The 19986-nt window shown below is 46.7% G+C and overlaps 1 protein-coding gene across 1 annotated transcript; it reads right to left on the bottom strand.

Moving 5' to 3' along the window:
- Nucleotides 1-995: 995 nt before the first annotated feature.
- Nucleotides 996-18291, bottom strand: STC2 (stanniocalcin 2). The gene is made up of 4 exons (XM_030212387.1): nucleotides 18015-18291; nucleotides 15835-15977; nucleotides 4333-4544; nucleotides 996-2372 (listed from the first exon to the last, which is right to left on the bottom strand). The coding sequence occupies exons 1-4, from the start codon at nucleotides 18172-18174 to the stop codon at nucleotides 1964-1966; spliced, it is 924 nt and encodes a 307-aa protein (XP_030068247.1). The 5' UTR covers nucleotides 18175-18291; the 3' UTR covers nucleotides 996-1963.
- Between the last annotated feature and the right edge of the window lie 1695 nt (nucleotides 18292-19986).

The following is a 19986-nucleotide window of genomic DNA, read 5'->3' as shown; positions in this document are numbered from 1 at the left end:
GTTTCAGAAAAATAAGCGTCTAAAATATTGACAGGTCAAAATGGGCACATAAACGTTTATGTACTGGCACAGAAATATTATATCCTATATAATAAAACGCACCTCCAACATTCTGAAGCTGACTGCATGGCTGAGACATTCCTGCTCTCTGTATCCATCTCCTGAATTGACATCACGTACTTCCGGGTTTGTCACAAGCAGAAGTGACCAACCACACGAGATTTCTCGGCTTCAGAATGTTGGAGGTGCATTCCATTAAATAGGATTGGTCAGCTCCTTGAAGCACAGCCAGAGCTCAGCGTCCTGCACAGTAACGCTCAGACACCACAGAGAGGGAGAGAGCGGGGGCCTGACACCAGAGAGAGGGAGGGAGGGGGGCCTGACACCAGAGGGGGGGGGGGGAGGTATCTCTGTCATACACACACTCTCTCTCTCTCACACACTCTCTCTCTCTCACAGCCAATGTCTTTCTCTCTCTCACACACTGTCTCTCACACACTCTATGTCTCACACTGTATCACATTCACTCTCTATGTATCACACAGTCACTCACACACTCTCTTGGTCTCATACACTCAGTGTCACAGAGAGTCTGTGTCTCACACACACTCTCTCTCTCTCTCGCACACACTGTATCTGTGTGAAACACTCTCTCTCACACTGTGTCTCACATACGCACTTGCACACACTCTCATTCTCACACACACACTCGCACTCAGACTCACTCTCTCTCACACACACACACTCGCACATTCACTCTCTCTCACACAGTCACTCTCACATACACTCTCTCAAACATACACACTCCGAGGAAAACCTTGCTAGCGCCCGTTTCATTTGTGTCAGAAACGGGCCTTTTTTACTAATTGTGGAATAAAGAAGAAAAGGAAGTGAGGGGGAAGACCAACAAAAAGTAGAAAAATGTAGAAACGGAAGCCTTTGAGTCAAACAAAGTTCATTACAATAATAATATTAATAACAATAAAAAAGCCACAGGTCTATGTAAAACAAATTCCCCAAAACAGTAGGTATTCAGAAGAAGGATTTCTACTGTTGTGAGAGATTTGTTTTCCATAGACCTGGCAGCTTATTTTTTTAAAACAATAAATTTTGTTTGAGTCCATGGTTTTCTTTTTCTGCTTTTTCTTAGTCCTCCCCTACTTCCTTTTCTTCAGTATTTTTTTGTAGGGGGCTTTTTCTCCTTTTTGGTGTACCTTGTGGAATAGCAGCATAAACATTTATCTTATCCATTTTAGAAATGTAAACGTTTATTTTCCCTGAAGCTGTCACCGAAGTTGGTATCCCTTGCCAGTTTGACTTTGGGGGGGGGGGGGGGGGATGAAGGGGGAGAAGAGGACTCAAGCACTGGTGAATTAATGGGGTTAGCGGGAGCACTTTTCTGAAACCTAGACATCTTAGATAGCAGGTCGAAATCCCAATGTCGATCTGTTAGCACATAAACATTTGCTCCCCTTCTGAAGTGGGGATTCAACGTTCATCATTTAGGCCCCACTAGTCCCACCCAGAACACACCCAGACCATGCTCTCTTGCCCTTTGAACGTTCTTCAGTTTTAGACGGGCATATTGCAGATTTCTAAAAGTGGCACACATTTACGCAAGATAAATATTTAAGTACCAGTTTACGCACATCGGAAATGCGAAAGGCACTTCTAAAATACAATTGTTATTATTTTTGAGAAGTCAGTGTGTTTCATGGAAGGGAGAATCTGGAAACCATTTGTTGTACTTTTCCTTTATGCAAGCCCTAAGATGAAGGGGTAAATTAATCTACCCAATCATGACGCCCAGCTTCAACAATGATGCATTGTCATTAAAGTTCATATACTCGTAAATACACTGCATGTGACACATAACCCTCTCTAATGGTGAATGTTTCGGAATGTCCATAGATAAGAATATGGGGTTTTAGAAGAATGTTTGGAGGAGGGAGAACATGACCTTTCACCTCCGGATATCTGAAAACGCAGCTGGCTCATCAACATGATCACTGGACCCAGGTATCACTATGGAACCCTGGCTGCCAGCTTTAACTCGAGCATGGACATTCGTGGGAACCAGGAGACCTTTCTCCTTGTCTTCCCTGGTTGATTTGGAAGCCTCTCTTTCATTCTCCAGTTGAGCGCTTGGTTCTCTGTTACTTTCAGAGGTCTTGCTTTCTTCACCATATCTTCTTTCAGGGACCAATGTGCCAGTCATCATGGGCTCACCTTGTACAGCTGAGGAGCAGAAGCTGAGGATGTAACACAGGCTTCCCCAGTTCTGCTCACACTGGGCTTGGACACTTTTAGTGATGGCTTCTTTAACTTCATCCCCACAGGTTAGCAAAATGTTCACCAAATCTACGTAGGGCCTAAAGAAGGACAAAAAAATATGTCTTAGTATTGCCTTTAGGTTGCTTGAAGAAAGGAAAAATAAGACCTCTTGTTCCTTGAACATAAATGTAACTACAGTAGAACCACTCATGACAGTGACATTATAGGCAAAGGCTTGAATAATGCAAGAGGAATAAGAGGAACTGGGGACTCTGGAGAGCATGAAAAATGGTGAACAGGCTTAAAATGAATATGTGGGTGTATGTAAAAATGTAACTCCCATCCTCTGAGCAAAGAATATTACTTAATACTAAAAAAAGCAGAGTTAAAAGAGAAGAGGAGAGATCTGTAACTCAGCAATGGTGCTACAACAGTAGATTTTCCCCCAGAGGAATGTAATGAAACTAATTAAGGCGCTAAGGAAGACAGGATGGGGTGGAGGTGGGGGCGGGGAGATCTGGGAGTGGGGGTTCTGACAGGGTGCCTCAGTGAAGAAGTTTCAAAGTGGGCAATGGTTAAGATATGTTATTTTATTGTTAACTTCAGTTATTAGTGACTAGATCATTGCATAAAATAGAACCCATGGTAAAATAGCCCGAGTTAGTAGTAAAATAACCCAATAGCCTACATTGATAACTTCCCCTCTGAGTGTGAAGAGTTTCAGTCTCTGGTAACCAGAGCTGATATTGTGATGTCATAAAGCTTCATCCCACCAATGCTTAAGAGCGAACTTCATCAGTGATGTCACAATGGCTCGATTGTCTTATACTTGGCTCACTTTTATTACTTATTCTATTTCTCTAGCGTTAATGGGATAAGTTATCAATGTGGGCTACTGTTAAGATGTGTTATTTTACTGTTAACCCTAGCTATTAATAGCTAGGTCTCATTGCATAATATGGGACAAGTGCTAAAATAGCATGAGTTAGTGGTAAAATAACCCATCTTAATGGTAGTCCACATTGATAACTTTGCTTAGGGTGCTAGAACAGTGTCGTCATTATACCATGCATAGTGGTGAAAAAAAATGTCAAGGAGCTGGGGGAATTGGAAGTGACTAATCAATAGCTTCCACTCAGGACTGAGTTGCTGCCTTGTTCGTGGCCCCCTCAGGCATTACAGTTTTTCAGGCAATGAACTACTGCATTATAAGCAGCTTTACAATGTAGAAACCCTATGAAATGTGACATAAGGACCAAAATATGCATATCCTAGAGAAGGGGAGACAATAGAAACCTTCAACAATACAGAAGAAACTAAAATGTTTTTAGTGGAAAGGACCTTTTAGAAGCGAGGATCATAAAATCAGCTGAAAGAAGATAAATTCACAGAGAAGGAGGTAGGTAGACACATGGACTGGCCTCTCAGCTGTATCAGTGGAGACCAACACAGTAACAGATTTCAAGACAGCAGAGCACAGAGGCTCCTTAGCTGTGATGAGAAGTCCTGAGACTAGGTTGGCTCTTATATGTGTTACATCAGGATTGGGTCCACTGGATAAGTGTATGTCATTTTCTATATTTTACACTAGTACACTGCCTTGAGTGAATTCCTTCAAAAAGGCGGTAAATAAATCCTAATAAATAAATAGAGCCCCCACTGAACCCAGGATCTTCGGTTTCTGCTGAAACCAAATCTGTGACCGAAATTGGCTGCTTGGTTTCACCAGACACTGAAACCAAAATGTCCCCCACGTCCAACCAAAAAAGCCTCTCTCCCAAGCCCACCCCCCATCACTCTTCGCTCCCCCATCTCACCTGACCTTAGTAAGCTCTAGTGGTCTAGTTGCCTCTTCGGGGGCAGGAATGAACCCCACTCATTCCTGTCCCATGCTTCTGCTCTGCCACAATGGCTGCCGAGACTTCCCGTGGCAGTTTTGTGAGAGGAAGTTCTGGCAGCCAGTTTGCGATTGTAACCAGCACTAGCAGGAGATTCCTGGTTCCCAGTCCTCTAAGAGCTAGGTACACTACTGAGTATCACTTAAAATTTGACACTTACTCATGTAGCAGGAGGTCTTTAAAATGAATCATTTCCACAATGACTTGAACATTTTCCTTGGCTGCAGAGCAGAGGTTGTACTTCAGGTAGCATTCCCTCTGTAACTGAAATACCATCTCTTTAATGGCAGGACATTTACGGCTGATACAGCTGAATTTATGCCTCAGTCCATGAGCCTTGCACTTCAAAGCATCTTTAATGAAGGACTTTCCCTGAGAGAAGGAGACACAATGGAGATCATGTTATCATTACTTACTGCTCCTTGCTGACTCCACAGCACATGTATACAGTAGAGTATCTCAGAAACTTCTCTTTCCATGGGGAAATCTTGATTTATAGCATTTATTTGGGAGGCTCATGTTTTCTGTCTTATCTCATTTTTACAATTATGATACATTTATTTTTTTTTTAATTCTGCTTACATAGAACAGAGAACATAACTGCAGGTAAAGACCATATGGCCTATCTAATCTTCCCTTGCACACTAACTATTCATCTCTACAATCCCTTCCTCAGAGATCCTCTGTGCTTGTCCCATGCTTTCTTGAATTCACATACTCTCCTTGTCTCCAACATCTACAGAGGGAGGCTGTTCCACACATTCACCATCCTTTGAGTAAAAAAATATTTCCTTAGAGTACTCCTGACTCTACCTCTTTTCACCTTCATCCTATTATCCCTTATAACAGTAATGGAATTCAAATATGCGTGGGACAGTGGCATAGCTATGTGGGGCCTGAGGGGGCCTGGACCCCCCTCTCGGCGATCCCGCCCCCGCCGCCGTCTACCTTCGCTTTTGCTAGCGGGGGACCCCAATCCCCGCCAGCCGACGTCCTCTCTGTCCTGCTGCAGTGAAAAAAGTCTTCTTCCTGCTGTTGCATGCTGACATCCTGCATGTTATACGTGCAAACGTTAGACTCAGAGAACAGATCTGTTTTCTGAGTCTGACGTCCTGCAGACATCAGCATGCAACAGCAGGAAGAAGACTTTTTTCACTGCAGCAGGACGGAGAGGACGTCGGCTGGCGGGGATTGGGGTCCCCCGCCAGCAAAAGCGAAGGTAGGCGGCGGCGGAAGGGGGGTTGGCAAAGACGTGGGGGGGGGGGCGGCAATGGCAGGGGGGGCGTCTGGGGGGCTAAAATGTGCCCCCTCCCCTCGGGCTCTGGACCCCCCTCCCACGGAAGTCTGGCTACGCCCATGGCGTGGGATAAACACAAAGGAATCCTGTTTAGAAGGAATGGCTCCGTAGAATCTTAGCGGAGATTGGGTGGCGATGCCGGTAATTGGAAACAAAACGGGAGCTGGGCAGACTTCTACGGTCTACGCCCTGATCGTGACTGAATAGTTAAGGGATGGGCTGGAGTGTAAATTTTAAGGGGCTTTGATGTTAGCTTCAGAACTTAGTACTAGAACTGTACTGGGCAGACTTCTACGGTCTGTGCCCTGAGAAAGGCAAGGACAAATCAAACTCGTGTTTACATATAAAGTATCACATACCATGTAAAATGAGTTTATCTTGTTGGGCAGACTGGATGGACCGTACAGGTCTTTATCTGCCGTCATTTACTATGTTACTATCCAGCTCATTTTTGAAAGTGATCACCGGCCATCTTCCGACACAAATCGGGAGATGGCCGGCGATCTCGCAAAAGCGGCCAAATCGGTATAATCGAAAGCCGCTATTTTGACACCATCGGCGCTTTCCCATTGCAGAGCCGGCGAAAGTTCAAGGGGGCGTGTTGGCAGCGACGTGAAGGCGGGACATGGGCGGGGTTACGAAATGGCCGGCTTTAGCCCATAATGGAAAAAAAAAACCCGGCGATGAAGAGCATTTGGCCGCTTTTACTTGGTCCCTTTTTTTTCAAGTCCAAGCTTCAAAAAGGTGGCCGAACTGACCACATGACCACCGGAAGGAATCAGGGATGACCTCCCCTGTACTCCCCCAGTGGTCACCAACCCCCTCCCAGCATAAAAAACAGGTTACAAATACTTTTTTGCCAGCCTCTATGCCAGCCTCAAATGCCGTACCCACCTCCATGACAGCAGAATGTGTTCTGTCCTCCGACAGCCTTTGCCTGCTTGTGATGTGGCTCTGGGGTGAGTGTGGCACCTTTTCTGTTATTTGCACTGCAGAGTCACATCAGCAATGCATTGTGGTGGGTATAGGTATTGGTAGTTGGTAGGCTCTGCTTTTCCCCCTGCTTACTGGGTCAGAGAGTGTCCTGTTTTGTTTCCTGTTGTAGTCCATGCGGTAGTGGCCATTTTTGTAAGACAGTTTTAGATCCCTTTCCTGTGTTACCCACATCAGAGAACGTAGTTCTTACCTTGAATGGTGCTGAAAGAGGGCATTGTACACCATTGTGCCAGCTCTGACCTACTGCTAATTTTAGTATCAGGGGACTCTTTGCCAGTGGGGCACAACCTCTGATCTGCAGTTAACTGTGAGTAAACTTGGTTATTTCAAGAAAGGACTTTTTCAGAGAGATTAGTCTTCAGGTGTGAACTGGTGTGCCAAAGTTATACAGCAGCAATAAGTCCTAGAGGCTGTATGCAGGTCCCTGGAGCAGTTTTAGTGGGTGCAGTACATTTGTGGGTAGTGGGTTTGGGGGGGGGGGGGGGTTGGGGGGCTCAGCTCCCAAAGTAAGGGAGCTATGCACGTGGGAGCTTTTCTGAAGTCCATCGCAGTGACCCCTAGGGAGACCGGTTGGTGTCCTGGCATGTCAGGGGGGCCAGTGCACTAAAAATGCTGGCTCTTCCCACGGCCAAATGCCTTGAATTTGGCCGGGGTTTGAGATGGCCGACATAAATTTCCATTATTGCTAAAAAACGAAGCCGGCCATCTCAAACCCCGGCCAAATCCAATGCATTTAGCTGGCCGGAACCGTATTATCGAAACAAAAGATGGCTGGCCATCTTTTTCGAAAATATGGGTCTGGTCAGCTGTTTGCGGCGCCGCCAAAATACATCGCCGGCCATGTATTTCGCCGGCACCGTTCGATTATTCCCCTCCACGTTATTCAAGAGCCTCCAGGATCCCAAATGGCTGAAGACAGCTCTAGCAGTAATACTGCGATATGGGCAAAATGGAAGCCTGACCTCTAGCTGTAATATCTTGGTATTACCGCTAGAGCTCTCAGCAGCCATTTGGGATCCCAGAGGCTCACAAGGTGGGAGCAAGTGGGCATTGCTCTTACCATAGACACCAGGGACCACCCCAGTAAGACTGGGGACTGTGTTGACAGGATGCGAGGTAGGTGGCTTGTGGCCCCAGACCAATTTTGGGTGCCTTGAGCCCTGGGGAGGGAAGGGGGAGCTGCCACATATTGGGCTTGTGTCTCTACATGGGGGAAGGGTCTGCTCTTATAGGGAGGGGGCTGTTAGTGCTAGAAAGGGGGATGGTCATTTTGGGGACGGGGCTGTTCTTTTTGGAATGAGGGCCTGTTCATGTCAGGGGAGGGGTGCTCTTGGTGTAGGGAGGGTTTGGTGATGTCAGGGAGGTGTTTTTTGTTTTCTTATTTGGATGACTGCCTCATTGCAAGGTTGCCTTTGCTGAGAGAGCAGCGATTTTGGAAAGCTGCTCCCACATCTATGTGAGGAGGGGGGAATACTTTTTTTTCCCTCATGTCCAGATTTCTAAAATCGCTGTTCCCTCTGGACGTCAAGGGGCTTGACTGTGCAGTCCTGTTCCTATTTTACAATACTATGGAAGTTGTTCTTCCCCTCTGAAAGTCATTTTGAAAATGCCCCGCCACATGTGAAGGGGTAGAAAAAGGAATCAGTGCTGACATCTGCATAACAGTGACTCCTCCTCAATACCAGTCCCTGTACCACATGAGTGGTCGGAGCCAATATTCAGTGGCACTGCCTAGTTAAGTAAATGGCACCGTGTATCGGAGGTTGGGCGGCTGCAAGTGATTTAAGGAGGCAGGAGCCTCTCCTGCCCAATTAAATCACTTTGGAATATCGGGTGGTAGGTTTTTAAGGCAAATATTTTAAATGCTCATTGCACTTGATACAAAAGTATTATAATATAACCCATGTATTGTAAATGAGCTGTATGGATCATGATTGCACATACTTATTGCTTGTAGCAAACTGTATCTCAATTTAGCACAAAGACATAGCTTCTACTTGTACTAAACCTAAACCTTCTCCGTTTAAGCAGTTTTCGTCCCTCAGGCAAATGGCTCATCCTCTCACCTCAGGATAAGCCAAGATCTTTGGGGGCATGAGCAGTGCCAAATCAGTCCTGCTCTGCTCACCAGGAAATTCAAGCTAGCACTGGATAATCAACAGCTCCCATTTTATGTGGGGCAAAGGGAAGTTGGCACCATTGTGAACCCATGTCCTGGAAGGTTTGGTACAACTGGGCATTGTCCCTGCTCTGCAGACCTCATCTTGCCTAGGGATAACGAGAGTGGGGTGCAGGGTAGGGGACACAGGAGGCCTCATTTTTTTAAAGTTGTGAGTGGGTGTGAGTGTATAGGGGGAGGGGGAGATTTGTACTACTTTGGGGGGGTTTAACATTCTTTTCTTGGGTTGGGGGGAGAAGGTAAGTCAATAAAAACACTGCAATGTTACTCTATCATTCTGGATGGTCTGCTCCACTGGTAGGTAAAGTGAAAACAGTAGATGGTGGTACACTATGCAAAACTTGATGCCAGATTCACACTATAAGTACATAAGTATTGCCACACTGGGACAGACCAAAGGTCCATCAAGCCCAGCATCCTGTTTCCAACAGTGGCCAATCCAGGTCACAAATACCTGGCAAGATCCTGAAAAAGTTCAATACATTTTATGCTGCTTATCCCAGAAATAGCAGTGGATTTTCCCCAAGTCAGTTTAATAATGGTCTATGGACTTTTCCTTTAGGAAGCTGTCCAGACCTTTTTAAAACCCCGCTAAGCTAATTGCCTTTACCACATTATCCGGCAATGAATTCCAGCGTTTAATTACACGTTGAGTGAAGAAACATTTTCTCTGATTCGTATTAAATTTACTACTTTGTAGCTTTATCACATGCCCCCTAGTTCTAGTATTTTTGGAAAGAGTAAACAAATGATTCACGTCTACCCATTACACTCCACTCATTATTTTATAGACCTCTATCATATCTCCCCTCAGCTGTCTCTTCTCCAAGCTGAAGAGCCTTAGATGCTTCAGCCTTTCCCAGTGGCGTACCAAGGGCGGAGCGGTGGGGGCGGTCCGCCCCGGGTGTCAGTGGGCGTGTGGGAGGGGTGCTCCGCTCCTGCTGCTCTTCTCCCGCCACCACCCTGCCTTTAAAGAAAAATTGGAGAAGCAGCGTCGCAGGCAGCGCCTCGTGTCTGCTCTGCTTGTAAAAGAAGCAAATCTCCTTCTCCTCATCTTTGTCGGGCCTTCCCTCACTATGTCCCTCCCTCGCGGAAATAGGAAGTTACCTCAGGAGGGCGGGACACAGTGAGGGAAGGCCCGACGAAGACGAGGAGAAGGAGATTTGCTTCTTTTACAAGCAGGGCAGACGCGAGGCGCTGCCTGCGACGCTGCTTCACCGATTTTTCTTTAATGACAGGGTGGTGGCAGGAGAAGAGGGCTGTTGTCTCTCGATGGAGCTGGTGGTCGGGTCGGGGGGGGTTCAGATGGGAGAAGGTGGGGGTCTCAGAGGAGAGAAGGGGAGGGGAAGGGAGGGGGTGTTCAGAGGGGAGAAGGGGCCATGCAAGAAAATGGGGGCCATGCCTGGGGCTGAAAAGGGGGTCCCTAATGCAAGGCATGTGGATGAAGGGGGCTGGAACTGGGGGCTGAAAAGAAGGGTAGGTGTGATAAGGGGGCTAGTACTGGAACTGGGGGCTGAAAAGGGGACAGGGAGAAGTGGCTGGGGCTGAAGCTTGGGACTGGTGAGAGAAAAGGGCTGGGGCTGAAACTGTGGACTGGTGGGATAGTGGGGCTGAAAAGGGGGGCATGTGGGAGATGTGGGCTTGGGCTAGAACTGGGGGCTGAAAAAAGGGGCAGAAAGAGAGAGAGGGGACAGATCCTGGATGGAAGGGGAGCGAGAGGGAGGGCAGACCCTGGATGAGGGAGGGTAAATGGTGGATTGAAGGGGCAGAGAGAAAGAGCAGACAGTGGATGGAAGGGATAGAAAGGGCAGCATGAATGGAAGGGGGGGAGAGAGAGGGCAGACAGGGGCAGAGATAGAGGGGAGATGTGCATGGAAGGGGCAGGGAGAGAGGGCAGACATTGGATGGAGGGGACAGCAGAGAGGGCAGACACTGGATGGCAGAGAAAGAACAAAGACAGATGCTGGATGGAAGGAAGACAGTGAAAAGAAGATGAGGAAAGCAGAAACCAGAGACAAACTGTAAATAAAATGTATATATATATATATTTTTTGCTTTAGAATAAAGTAGTATTGTAGCTGTGTTAATAAATGTTTATAATAGAACATGTAAATAAGGCAATATTTTTATTGGACTAATTTTAATACATTTTGACTAACTTTCGGAGAACAAAACCCCCTTCCTCAGGTCAGGATAGGATACTGTAACAGCAGTATACTGTATTGACCTGAGGAAGAAGGTTTTGGCCCCTGACAGCTAAATGTATTAGTCCAATAAAATGGTATTTTATTTTCTATATTTGTTTTATTTCTATTTGTTAATTTGTAAAGTGGTGATTGGTATTTGTTAGTTTTTTCAAATTTACATCTGCTGTCTTTATATTTTGCACAGTACTAGGGGACATTTTCTGTTTCTGTGGTGTTGCATTGTATGCAGAGTCTGGCATCTTGGGGGTTCAGTTTAATTTTTGTCTACATAGAGTTTATGATTACTTATTCTATAGTGGATTAGGGTTTATCTGTGTTTGTGAAAAAGACATGGCTTTCAGTTGGCATTGACTGTGCAGCAGGGGCGTATCTGCGTGGGGCCTCAGAGGCCTGGGCCCCCGCAGATTTTGCCCTGGACCCCCCTACTGCCATCAACCCTCCCCCGCTGCCGTTCTTACTTTTGCTGGCGGGAGACCCCAACCCCCGCCAGCCGAGGTCTGCTTCCACCTGCCGCTGCCGTAAAAACTTCTTCTTCAGCCGGCGGGGGACCCCAAACCCCCGCCAGCCGCCCCGCGGTGTTTAAAATTCATCTTCGGCCTCCATGGCCGTGCTGCTGTGATAGGCGCTGTTGAAATCCACTTCGGAGTCTGACATCGTTGTACGTTGTACGTGCTGCGACGTCAGACTCCGAAGTGGATTTCAACAGCGCCTATCACAGCAGCACGGCCACGGAGGCCGAAGATGAATTTTAAACACCGCGGGGCGGCTGGCGGGGGTTTGGGGTCCCCCGCCGGCTGAAGAAGAAGTTTTTACGGCAGCGGCAGGTGGAAGCAGACCTCGGCTGGCGGGGGTTGGGGTCCCCCGCCAGCAAAAGTAAGAACGGCAGCGGGGGAGGGTTGGCGGCGGGAGGGGGTGGAGAGAGTCATTGGTGGCGGTGGGGGCTCGGCGGGGGGGGGGGGGCTAAAATGTGCCCCCTCCCTCTGGCTCTGGCCCCCCCTACCGCCGGAGTCCAGATACGCCCCTGCTGTGCAGGATCAATGATCTGTACTATTCTGTCTGGTTTCGTTTTACAATAGGTGAATTGATGTTCTAGTGCTCACTGTAGTGTTTAAGATGCTTTCCTTTTCCTTGTGTGACTCATAGAAATGACTGCTTATGGTATGCTAGAATTGCTCTATAGGTCCTGAGTGTTTTGTATTCTCAATATGCCTAGTGCTGGATTTTAGAGGGGGGTGTTAAAAATGACTAGCCCCGGGTGTCAACTACCCTATGTACGCCACTGGCCTTTCCTCATAGGGAAGTCGTCCCATCCCCTTTATTATTTTTGTCGCCCTTCTCTGTACCTTTTCTAATTCAGCTCTGATTGTCAGTTGGAAAGAGACAGATGTACTGGGGATTTCTCTGTACTGGAAATCTATATGTTCTTTTTAATTGCTCACTATCAAGGAACCATGTTTCACTTACTGCTTCAGAGTATGGTCATAAATGTTATATTTAGGACTATACTCTGAAGCAGTAAGTGAAACATGTCCAGATGATCCAAGATAAATGAGACAAGTGCATCAGTTTGATACTGAAACTTAAACATTTTTAAGTAACAAGTTATGAGATGTCTATATTTAAATTGAATTGTATGATAATTAAAGAATACCAGAAAAGGTAAAAACGAGACTACAATTTAACGGAACCGATGACAAGCAGAAGTGAGCCACGGCTCATATGAAATGTCACTGCTGATGGTTTTTTTTGCAGTTAAGTTTTTGTGTTTGGGCACAGAGATTTGCATTTTTCTATCATCTACGTTACCCCCGGCGATAAGATGGTCCTTCTACTAAATTAATTGCATTTACATGATTAAGTAAAGCACATGACTCAATACACAGTGTACGGCATCCTGATACATGCCCCCAAATCCTATTAGACAAGTACATTTAGTACAAATGCCAAGAATCTGGCACTGTTTCCTCATCTCTGCATACTGTATTGGGAGACGTGGAGGGGCATAATTGAAAGGGACACCCAAGTCTTTGCAAAACGTCCTGATGGAGGGGCGTGGAAACCCATATTATCGAAACAAGATGGATGTCCATCTTTCGTTTCGATAATACAGTCAGGGACGCCCAAATCTTGAAATTTAGGTCGTCCTTAGGGATGGTCGTCCCTAGACTTGGTCGTTTCTGATTTTCGGCAATAATGGAAACCAAGGATGCCCATTTCAGAAACGACCAAATGCAAGCCCTTTGGTTGTGGGAGGAGCCAGCATTTGTAGTGCACTGGTCCCCCTGACATGCCAGGACACCAACTTCATAAATTGCTCCCAGGTACATAGCTCCCTTACCTTGTGTGCTGAGCCCCCCCAAAACCCACTACCCACAACTGTACACCATTACCATAGCACTTATGGGTGAAGGGGGGCACCTAAATGTGGGTACAGTGGGTTTCTGGTGGGTTTTGAAGGGCTCGCTGTTTCCTCCACAAACATAACAGATAGAGGGAGGGATGAGCCTGGGTCGGCCTGCCTGAAGTGCACTGCACCCACTAAAACTGCTCCAGGGACCTGCATACTGCTGTCATGGACCTGAGTATGACACCTGAGGCTGGCAAAAAATATTTTTAAAGATGTTTTTTGAGGGTGGGAGGGGGTTAGTGACCACTGGGGGAGTAAGGGGAGGTCATCCCTGATTCTCTCCGGTGGTCATCTGGTTATGTCAGCCACCTTTTTGTGCCTTGGTCATAAGAAAAACAGGACCAGGTAAAGTCATCCAAGTGCTCATCAAGGACGCCCTTTTTTTTCCATTATGGGTCAAGGACGGCCATGTGTTAGGCACGCCCACGTCCCGCCATCACTACGTCTCTGATACGCCCCCTTGAACTTTGGTCGTCCCTGCGACAGAAAGCAGTTGGGGACGTCCAAAATCGGCTTTTGATTATACCAATTTGGATGACCCTGGGAGAAGAACACCCATCTTCCGATTTGTGTCGAAAGATGGGCGTCCTTCTCTTTTAAAAATGAGCCTGTAAGTTTACAAGACATAATTACAGGATATTTTAAGGATGCATCAGTAAGCTGGAGAGAAAATGAAGGAAAGAAACAGAATCCAAGCAGGTCTGTTTTAAAATGCATTTTCATGTCTTTGTCTGAGCCAAAGGACACATTAATGGAGGAGAATCTTTGCATTTGCCTTCATGCAAAAATAAACAAGTGCAAAGCCAGGGAAATTTTATTGTTGGCCCACCGTTATGGGTCTGTTGTGACTTTTCCATAGAGAGGGCAGTTCACTGTTTCTGTGGTTGAGCCAGGCTGTGACTGAACTCAGAATAGCAGTAGGAAGGATTTTCTTCCATGAGGTGTTTGCCTGGTATGCAAGAACTTGGAAGGATAATTAAATTTGGATGTGAGCATGTGGTGTCTGGACCTGGTGTAAGTGTTATAAACTGTGGGTCCAGTGGAGCTTTGTGTTTGAAGCTTATAGCACTGTCATGGAGTTACCTAATACATGTTTAATAATGCTGTCTGTACACATACGGCAACATTATGGATCCTTTTTAGTGAGAAAAAAAGATTTTGGAACAAAATATGTATGCAATTTTACTCTGTCATTATGGATGGTCTGCTCCACTGGTAGGTAAACTGAAAACAGTAGGTGCTGGTACACTATCCAGCTCATTTTCGAAAGAGAAGGGCGCCCATCTTCCGATACAAATTGGGAGATGGGCGGCCTTCTCTCAGGGCTGGCCAAATCGGCATAATCGAAAGCCGATTTTGGCCGGCCTCAACTGCTTTCCGTCGCGGAGACGGCCAAAGTTCAAGGGGGCGTGTCAGCAGTGTACCGAAGGCGGGACGGGGCGTGGTTAACAGATGGCCGTCCTCTGCCGATAATGGGAAAAAGAAGGGCGGCCCTGATGAGCATTTGGTCGACTTTACTTGGTCCCTTTCTGTTCACGACCAAGCCTTGAAAAGGTGCCCGAACTGACCAGATGACCACCTCCCCTTACTCCCCCAGTGGTCACCAACTCCCTCCCACCTCCAAAAAAATTTAAAAACATTTTTTTGCCAGCCTCTATGCCAGCCTCAAATGTGATACCCAGCTCCATCACAGCACTATGCAGGTCCCTGGAGCAGTTTTTAGTGGGTACTGCAGTGCACGTCAGGCAGGCGGACCCAGGCCCATCCCCCCCCACACCTGTTACACTTGTGGTGGTAAATGGGAGCCCTCCAAAACCCACCCAAAACCCACTGTACCCACATCTAGGTGCCCCCTGTTACTCTTTAAGGGCTATGGTAGTGTTGTACAGTTGTGGGTAGTGGGTTTTGGGGGGGGGGTTTGGGGGGCTCAGCACACAAGGTAAGGGAGCTATGCACCTGGGAGCAATTTGTGAAGTCCACTGCAGTGCCCCCTAGGGTGCCCAGTTGGTGCCCTGGCATGTGAGGGGGACCAGTGCACTACAAATGCTGGCTCCTCCCACGACCAAATGGCTTGGATTTGGCCGGTTTTGAGATTGCCGTCCTTAGTTTCCATTATCGGCGAAAACCAATGGCGGCCATCTCTAAGGTCAACCCAAATGTTGAGATTTGGCTGTCCCCGACCGTATTATCGAAACGAAAGATGGCCGCCCATCTTGTTTCAATAATACGGTCTGGGGCGCCGCTTTACGGGGCCGTCCTTAGAGATGGGCGCCCCCGTTCGATTATGCCCCTCCACGCTAACTTTGATGCCAGGTTCACACTATTCAGCTCTGCTTCTCTCAGTTGGAAAGAGACAGGTCTCTGGATCATATGGTCTGGCCCCAATGAATTAGGAATTCCTCTGTTCTTTTTAATTGTACACAGTCAAGGACCTCATGAAAGCTCTTAACTAGCAGTCAGTTTGGGGATACTACATGTTACTCAGATAAAGTGTGGGTTCAAGCTGAATCTGTAGAATGCTTTAAACCTGGCTCCATCATTGCTTTGCAGAGGAGACATGTTCAATGCCTTTTTACCTGGGCATCAAATTTTCCAGCGTTGTGAAGAAATGTCATGCAGATCTCGTGTAAGCCTCGGATCTCACAAGAGTTGTTTTCAAAGCATTCGAAAACGCCACATCCAACGTCCCCAGCATTAACTAGGCAGTGCTGTATTTCAACTACAACAGAAATTCATTGCATTTAAGACATTCACACACTACTAACGCAGCCACAAGGACATAAACGTGACTTGCAGCAAAGAATCAAGTAACGGCAGCTTAGGGGTCCTTTTATTAAGCCACGGTAAAAAAGTGGCCTGTGGTAGCATAGGCGCATGAATTGGGTGCGTGCCGGGCCAGTTTTTACTGCATCTACAAAAAAAATGGTTTGGGTTTTTTTTTTTTTATGGGACAGGAAAAGGGCCTGCAGTAAAAATGAAACCAGTGCGCACCCAAAACTGGCCTGAGCCCTTAATGCCACCCATTGATCTCCTGGTAAAGGCTCATGCGCTGCACACGTGGTGACCAGCTGGCACGTGCCAAGTGCATGTGTAGGAGAAAAAAAGTAAATAATTCATCCAGGCATTATAGGCGAGCGCCAAATCTGAAATTAAAGCAAGGAGGGTGTGCTGGCCTGGCGGTAGTCTAATTTGGGCGTGTGCTGCATGTGCGTAGAGCCTACCGCGGTTTAGTAAAAGGGACCCTTAGTTCATTAGCTGTGAGAACGCACAAGTATCAGTGCAGGAGAGGGTTCTCTTGGCCCCAGGCTCTTGTGGTCTGGAGGAAACCCTGGAGCTCAACTACACAGCATCTTTCTGCTTTAGCCCTGATGCAATAAGGCACTGGATTTCTACACATTTCTCCTGAGTCACACTTCTGCTCCACATGGTCCTCTGAAGTCCCTCTCAGCCTGTTCCCACACAGGATTCTCTGCAAAATTTCAAAGGCGGTGGCAGCAGTGAAGGGCTCCTGCCCTTCCATCCGCCTCAGATCCTCTCACCCTGTTCCTGCCCAGGCTGATCAGCTGCTGGCTGAGCTGAAATCACCCCAGAAAGTGTGAAGGGTGGCTGGGAGTCACAGTATGCATTTGGGCTCTAGTTACAGGCTTAAAATAAACGCTGTCAAAGAGGCGAGGGTATCCGCACAAACCTTTCACCACCTGGGGGGGAGGTGGGCAGGGAAGGAAGCCATTCAGCTAGGGAGGAGGTGGGGTAGGAATGTGCAATAAAATAACACAAACACTTCCCTCCAAAAAGCAAATAAAATGTCATATTCAAATGTAAAAGACCCTTTAGTTACAGAGGTAGGGCGCTGATTTCCTTGTGGATACTGGAAGCTGTAAGAGACAGTTTCCTTTATCACATGCTCTGACCACCAACCCTGCTGTGATTCACACGTGGTATCCCTAACGAACATTCCTCCTGCCCTCCTTATTTTCTGATCGTTAGGTTGCATTCACGCATCCACGGGCTTAACAGCAGAATAGAAGCAGAAAACAAAACAACCTCTTTATTATTAATTAATTTGGGGGAAAACGTCTGGGAGAAATGCGCGCCTCAACCAGATAAAACCAGAGATCAAGCCCTGGGGTGATTTGCACCGTTTCATCATTTTATCTGAAAGGCTGGAGCGCATGACCTACTTCCCACACGTTTTCCTTTATACTTTTGAATATACATCTTGCAGTCTGCTCTTTGAATATGCCAGAAAGAAAAGTCACTGAGCTCCGAGGCAGATTAACAATAACACCTTTTCCGAACTACTGACTAAAAACGTGTTGGGAATGTAAAAGAGAGAGTCTGTTCTGGCTACAGTGAGGCAGAGTCTGACAAAACAAAAGTTATTATCTTTGCAATATGTACGATTCTCCAAAGCCACTTTTAATCTGGGACTGAGATTGGCGGCTAACCCCCCCCCCCCCCCCCCCCCAACAATTCACATTTTCTTATGACTCATAGCAGAAAACACCTTTCCTAAAATGAAGGAGCGATGCAAGGATAACACGTGTTTTAGCTGTGGTTTACATACTCCTGAGATCTCCTCTAAGAGATTTATAACGTTTGATGAGCCTCACCTTAGGGTGCAGGAGTGACCTCAATACTTCAGCTGCCATTCTACCACTCACTCCAACGACTCCATGCAATAAAACCCCAAGCTAGATATTACAAGATGGACTGTAGAAATATAGCGTTCCCCTCCCCCATTTAAACCACCTACCTGAATTTTGCAAGGACAACCGTCCTTTTTGCTGCGCGACTATTTTGTCTCTTTCCTGGGGAACCTCGGGCAGATCGGTGACCTCTGTCCCCAGAGCCGACTCAAAGCTGGCCAGCACCAAAGCCAGGGTAATTAGTTTGCACAGTAGTTCTGGCTTCATCGTCCTCCCTGCCGCAGATCCGGCTTAACTTTTGTATTTGTTTTTGATCTGATTTTTTTTCCCCCTGCTGGAGCTGTTCCGATGCAGCAGCAGTGTCCAGAACGATCTCTACCGATCCAAGCGCTGCAAGTGACAGTGAGAGAAGTGCCAGAGATGCTCCCTCAAATATTCCCTGCAAAAACCTCCGCTGTCACATGAATGAAGGACTCGAGCAGGTGTTGTCCTGAGCGCTGACCAATCAGAGGCGCCGAACCCGCTGAGTGGGCGGGGCTTCTTCAAACTACTACCGTGAGAGGGCGGGCCGGGGAGGTGCCTGCTGCTGCGGGAGCGCGTGCTCTTGTGCATTAATACTAATACAGTGCAGTGCAACACGCAACGACCCTATTCTCTGCTGGGGCTGAAGCTTCGTTGGCCCGATAAGGCAACTTTTTCATGTGTTTAGGGATGCTAAATTCAACGCAGACTACCTCGCCCCAGACACAGGGGTGCTCAACACCCACAGCCCCCATTGCACCCACAGAGCTGGCACCTATGCGTATGAGCACAAATCCAGATAAGACAACACCAGCAGACTGGATTGCAATTTATAGATTAACCAATTTATTGGAGCATGAGCCTTAGAGGAAATGAATCCAATATCTGTGCCTATACTGCATTCCTTCTATCTTACGCTGTGTTTTCTCCCCTTTTGGGTTACAACTAATGCTTTCAGCTCTTGAATCCTACCTGCATGTTTCCCGTTGAAATACTTAACCAAATTAATATACTCCAGTAGTTTAGAGAGAAGGACTTTTCCAAGGGAGGGGGGAGGGCACAGTCATTTTATGCATTATCCAACAGAGCTGTGTATGGAGCAGGTAGTAACAGAAAGGGTGAGGCAGTAGCAGGCAACAGCCAGTGGCTAAGAAGTTCTATTCTGTTCTGGTTATTTATATCCCACTTATGTCAACAAGATATGAAATGCAAAAATCATTTGGTAAATGATGAGATCATATATTAAAATGCATATAACAAAATGTTTTCAGTGCTTTGTGAAATGAGAAATACTCCGAAAAGTACGAATTTGTTCAAGAATAGAATTCCAAATTTACTGGATTGATACATGAACAAAGAGTTTTCTGTATCAAACCTTCTTAATAGTTAGAAATCCAAGAAACAATTTAGAATGAAGATGAGAAGGGCTCTTTTACTATATGCATCCAATGTGAGTCAATTTGGAGTTACCGCCCAGCTACCGCGTGGCCCTTTCGGTAATTTCATTTTTCACGTGCGTCCGCTGCACATGCCGGAAAATGATTTTTATTTTCTGGCACATGGCAGAAACTGGGTGGTAATTGTCATTCTACACGCGTAGACGATTACTGCACCATTAACGCATGAGACCTTACTGCTAAGTCAATGGCTGGAGGTAAGGTCTCAGACCAAAAATAGACACGCGCCAATTTTTATTTTGCTGCATGTCCATTTTTGCCAAAACATTTTTAAAAAAAGGCCTTTTTTACTGGCACACTGAAAAATGGATCTGCGTGCACCCAAAACACGTACCCACACTAGCACAGCCCATTTTTCAGCGAACCTTAGTAAAAGGGCCCCAGAATTTCTCTGACAACTGTGAAAGCTGTAACCTATTAAAAAGTTTCAAGTACAGTCCCACATATAAAACATTACAATAATCTAATTCGATAGAATCATGGCCTGCACCAACATTCGAAAATGTTCAGGGAAAAAAGCAGATCTAATTGGGGGGGTGGGGGGGAGTGAATGCCTCCTCTTGCTCCCCCTTCCTACTCCCATGCATGTAAAGATTTTCTT

This window comes from Microcaecilia unicolor, chromosome 8 (assembly GCF_901765095.1).
Source record: "Microcaecilia unicolor chromosome 8, aMicUni1.1, whole genome shotgun sequence".
In the NCBI taxonomy this organism is placed as follows: Eukaryota; Metazoa; Chordata; class Amphibia; order Gymnophiona; family Siphonopidae; genus Microcaecilia; species Microcaecilia unicolor.
This window is presented reverse-complemented; position numbering and strand designations above follow the sequence as displayed.

Bases quoted from the DNA above. Each gene is read 5' to 3' on its own strand.
- STC2 (XM_030212387.1), bottom strand. From the start codon at position 18,174: ATGAAGCCAGAACTACTGTGCAAACTAATTACCCTGGCTTTGGTGCTG. The intron at 15,978-18,014 runs GTAGGTGGTTTA...TTTCTGTTGTAG, and splicing joins GTTGTCCTTGCAAAATTCAG to TTGAAATACAGCACTGCCTA. The intron at 4,545-15,834 runs GTAAAAAGGCAT...TCCTTCTCTCAG, and splicing joins CTGGAAAATTTGATGCCCAG to GGAAAGTCCTTCATTAAAGA.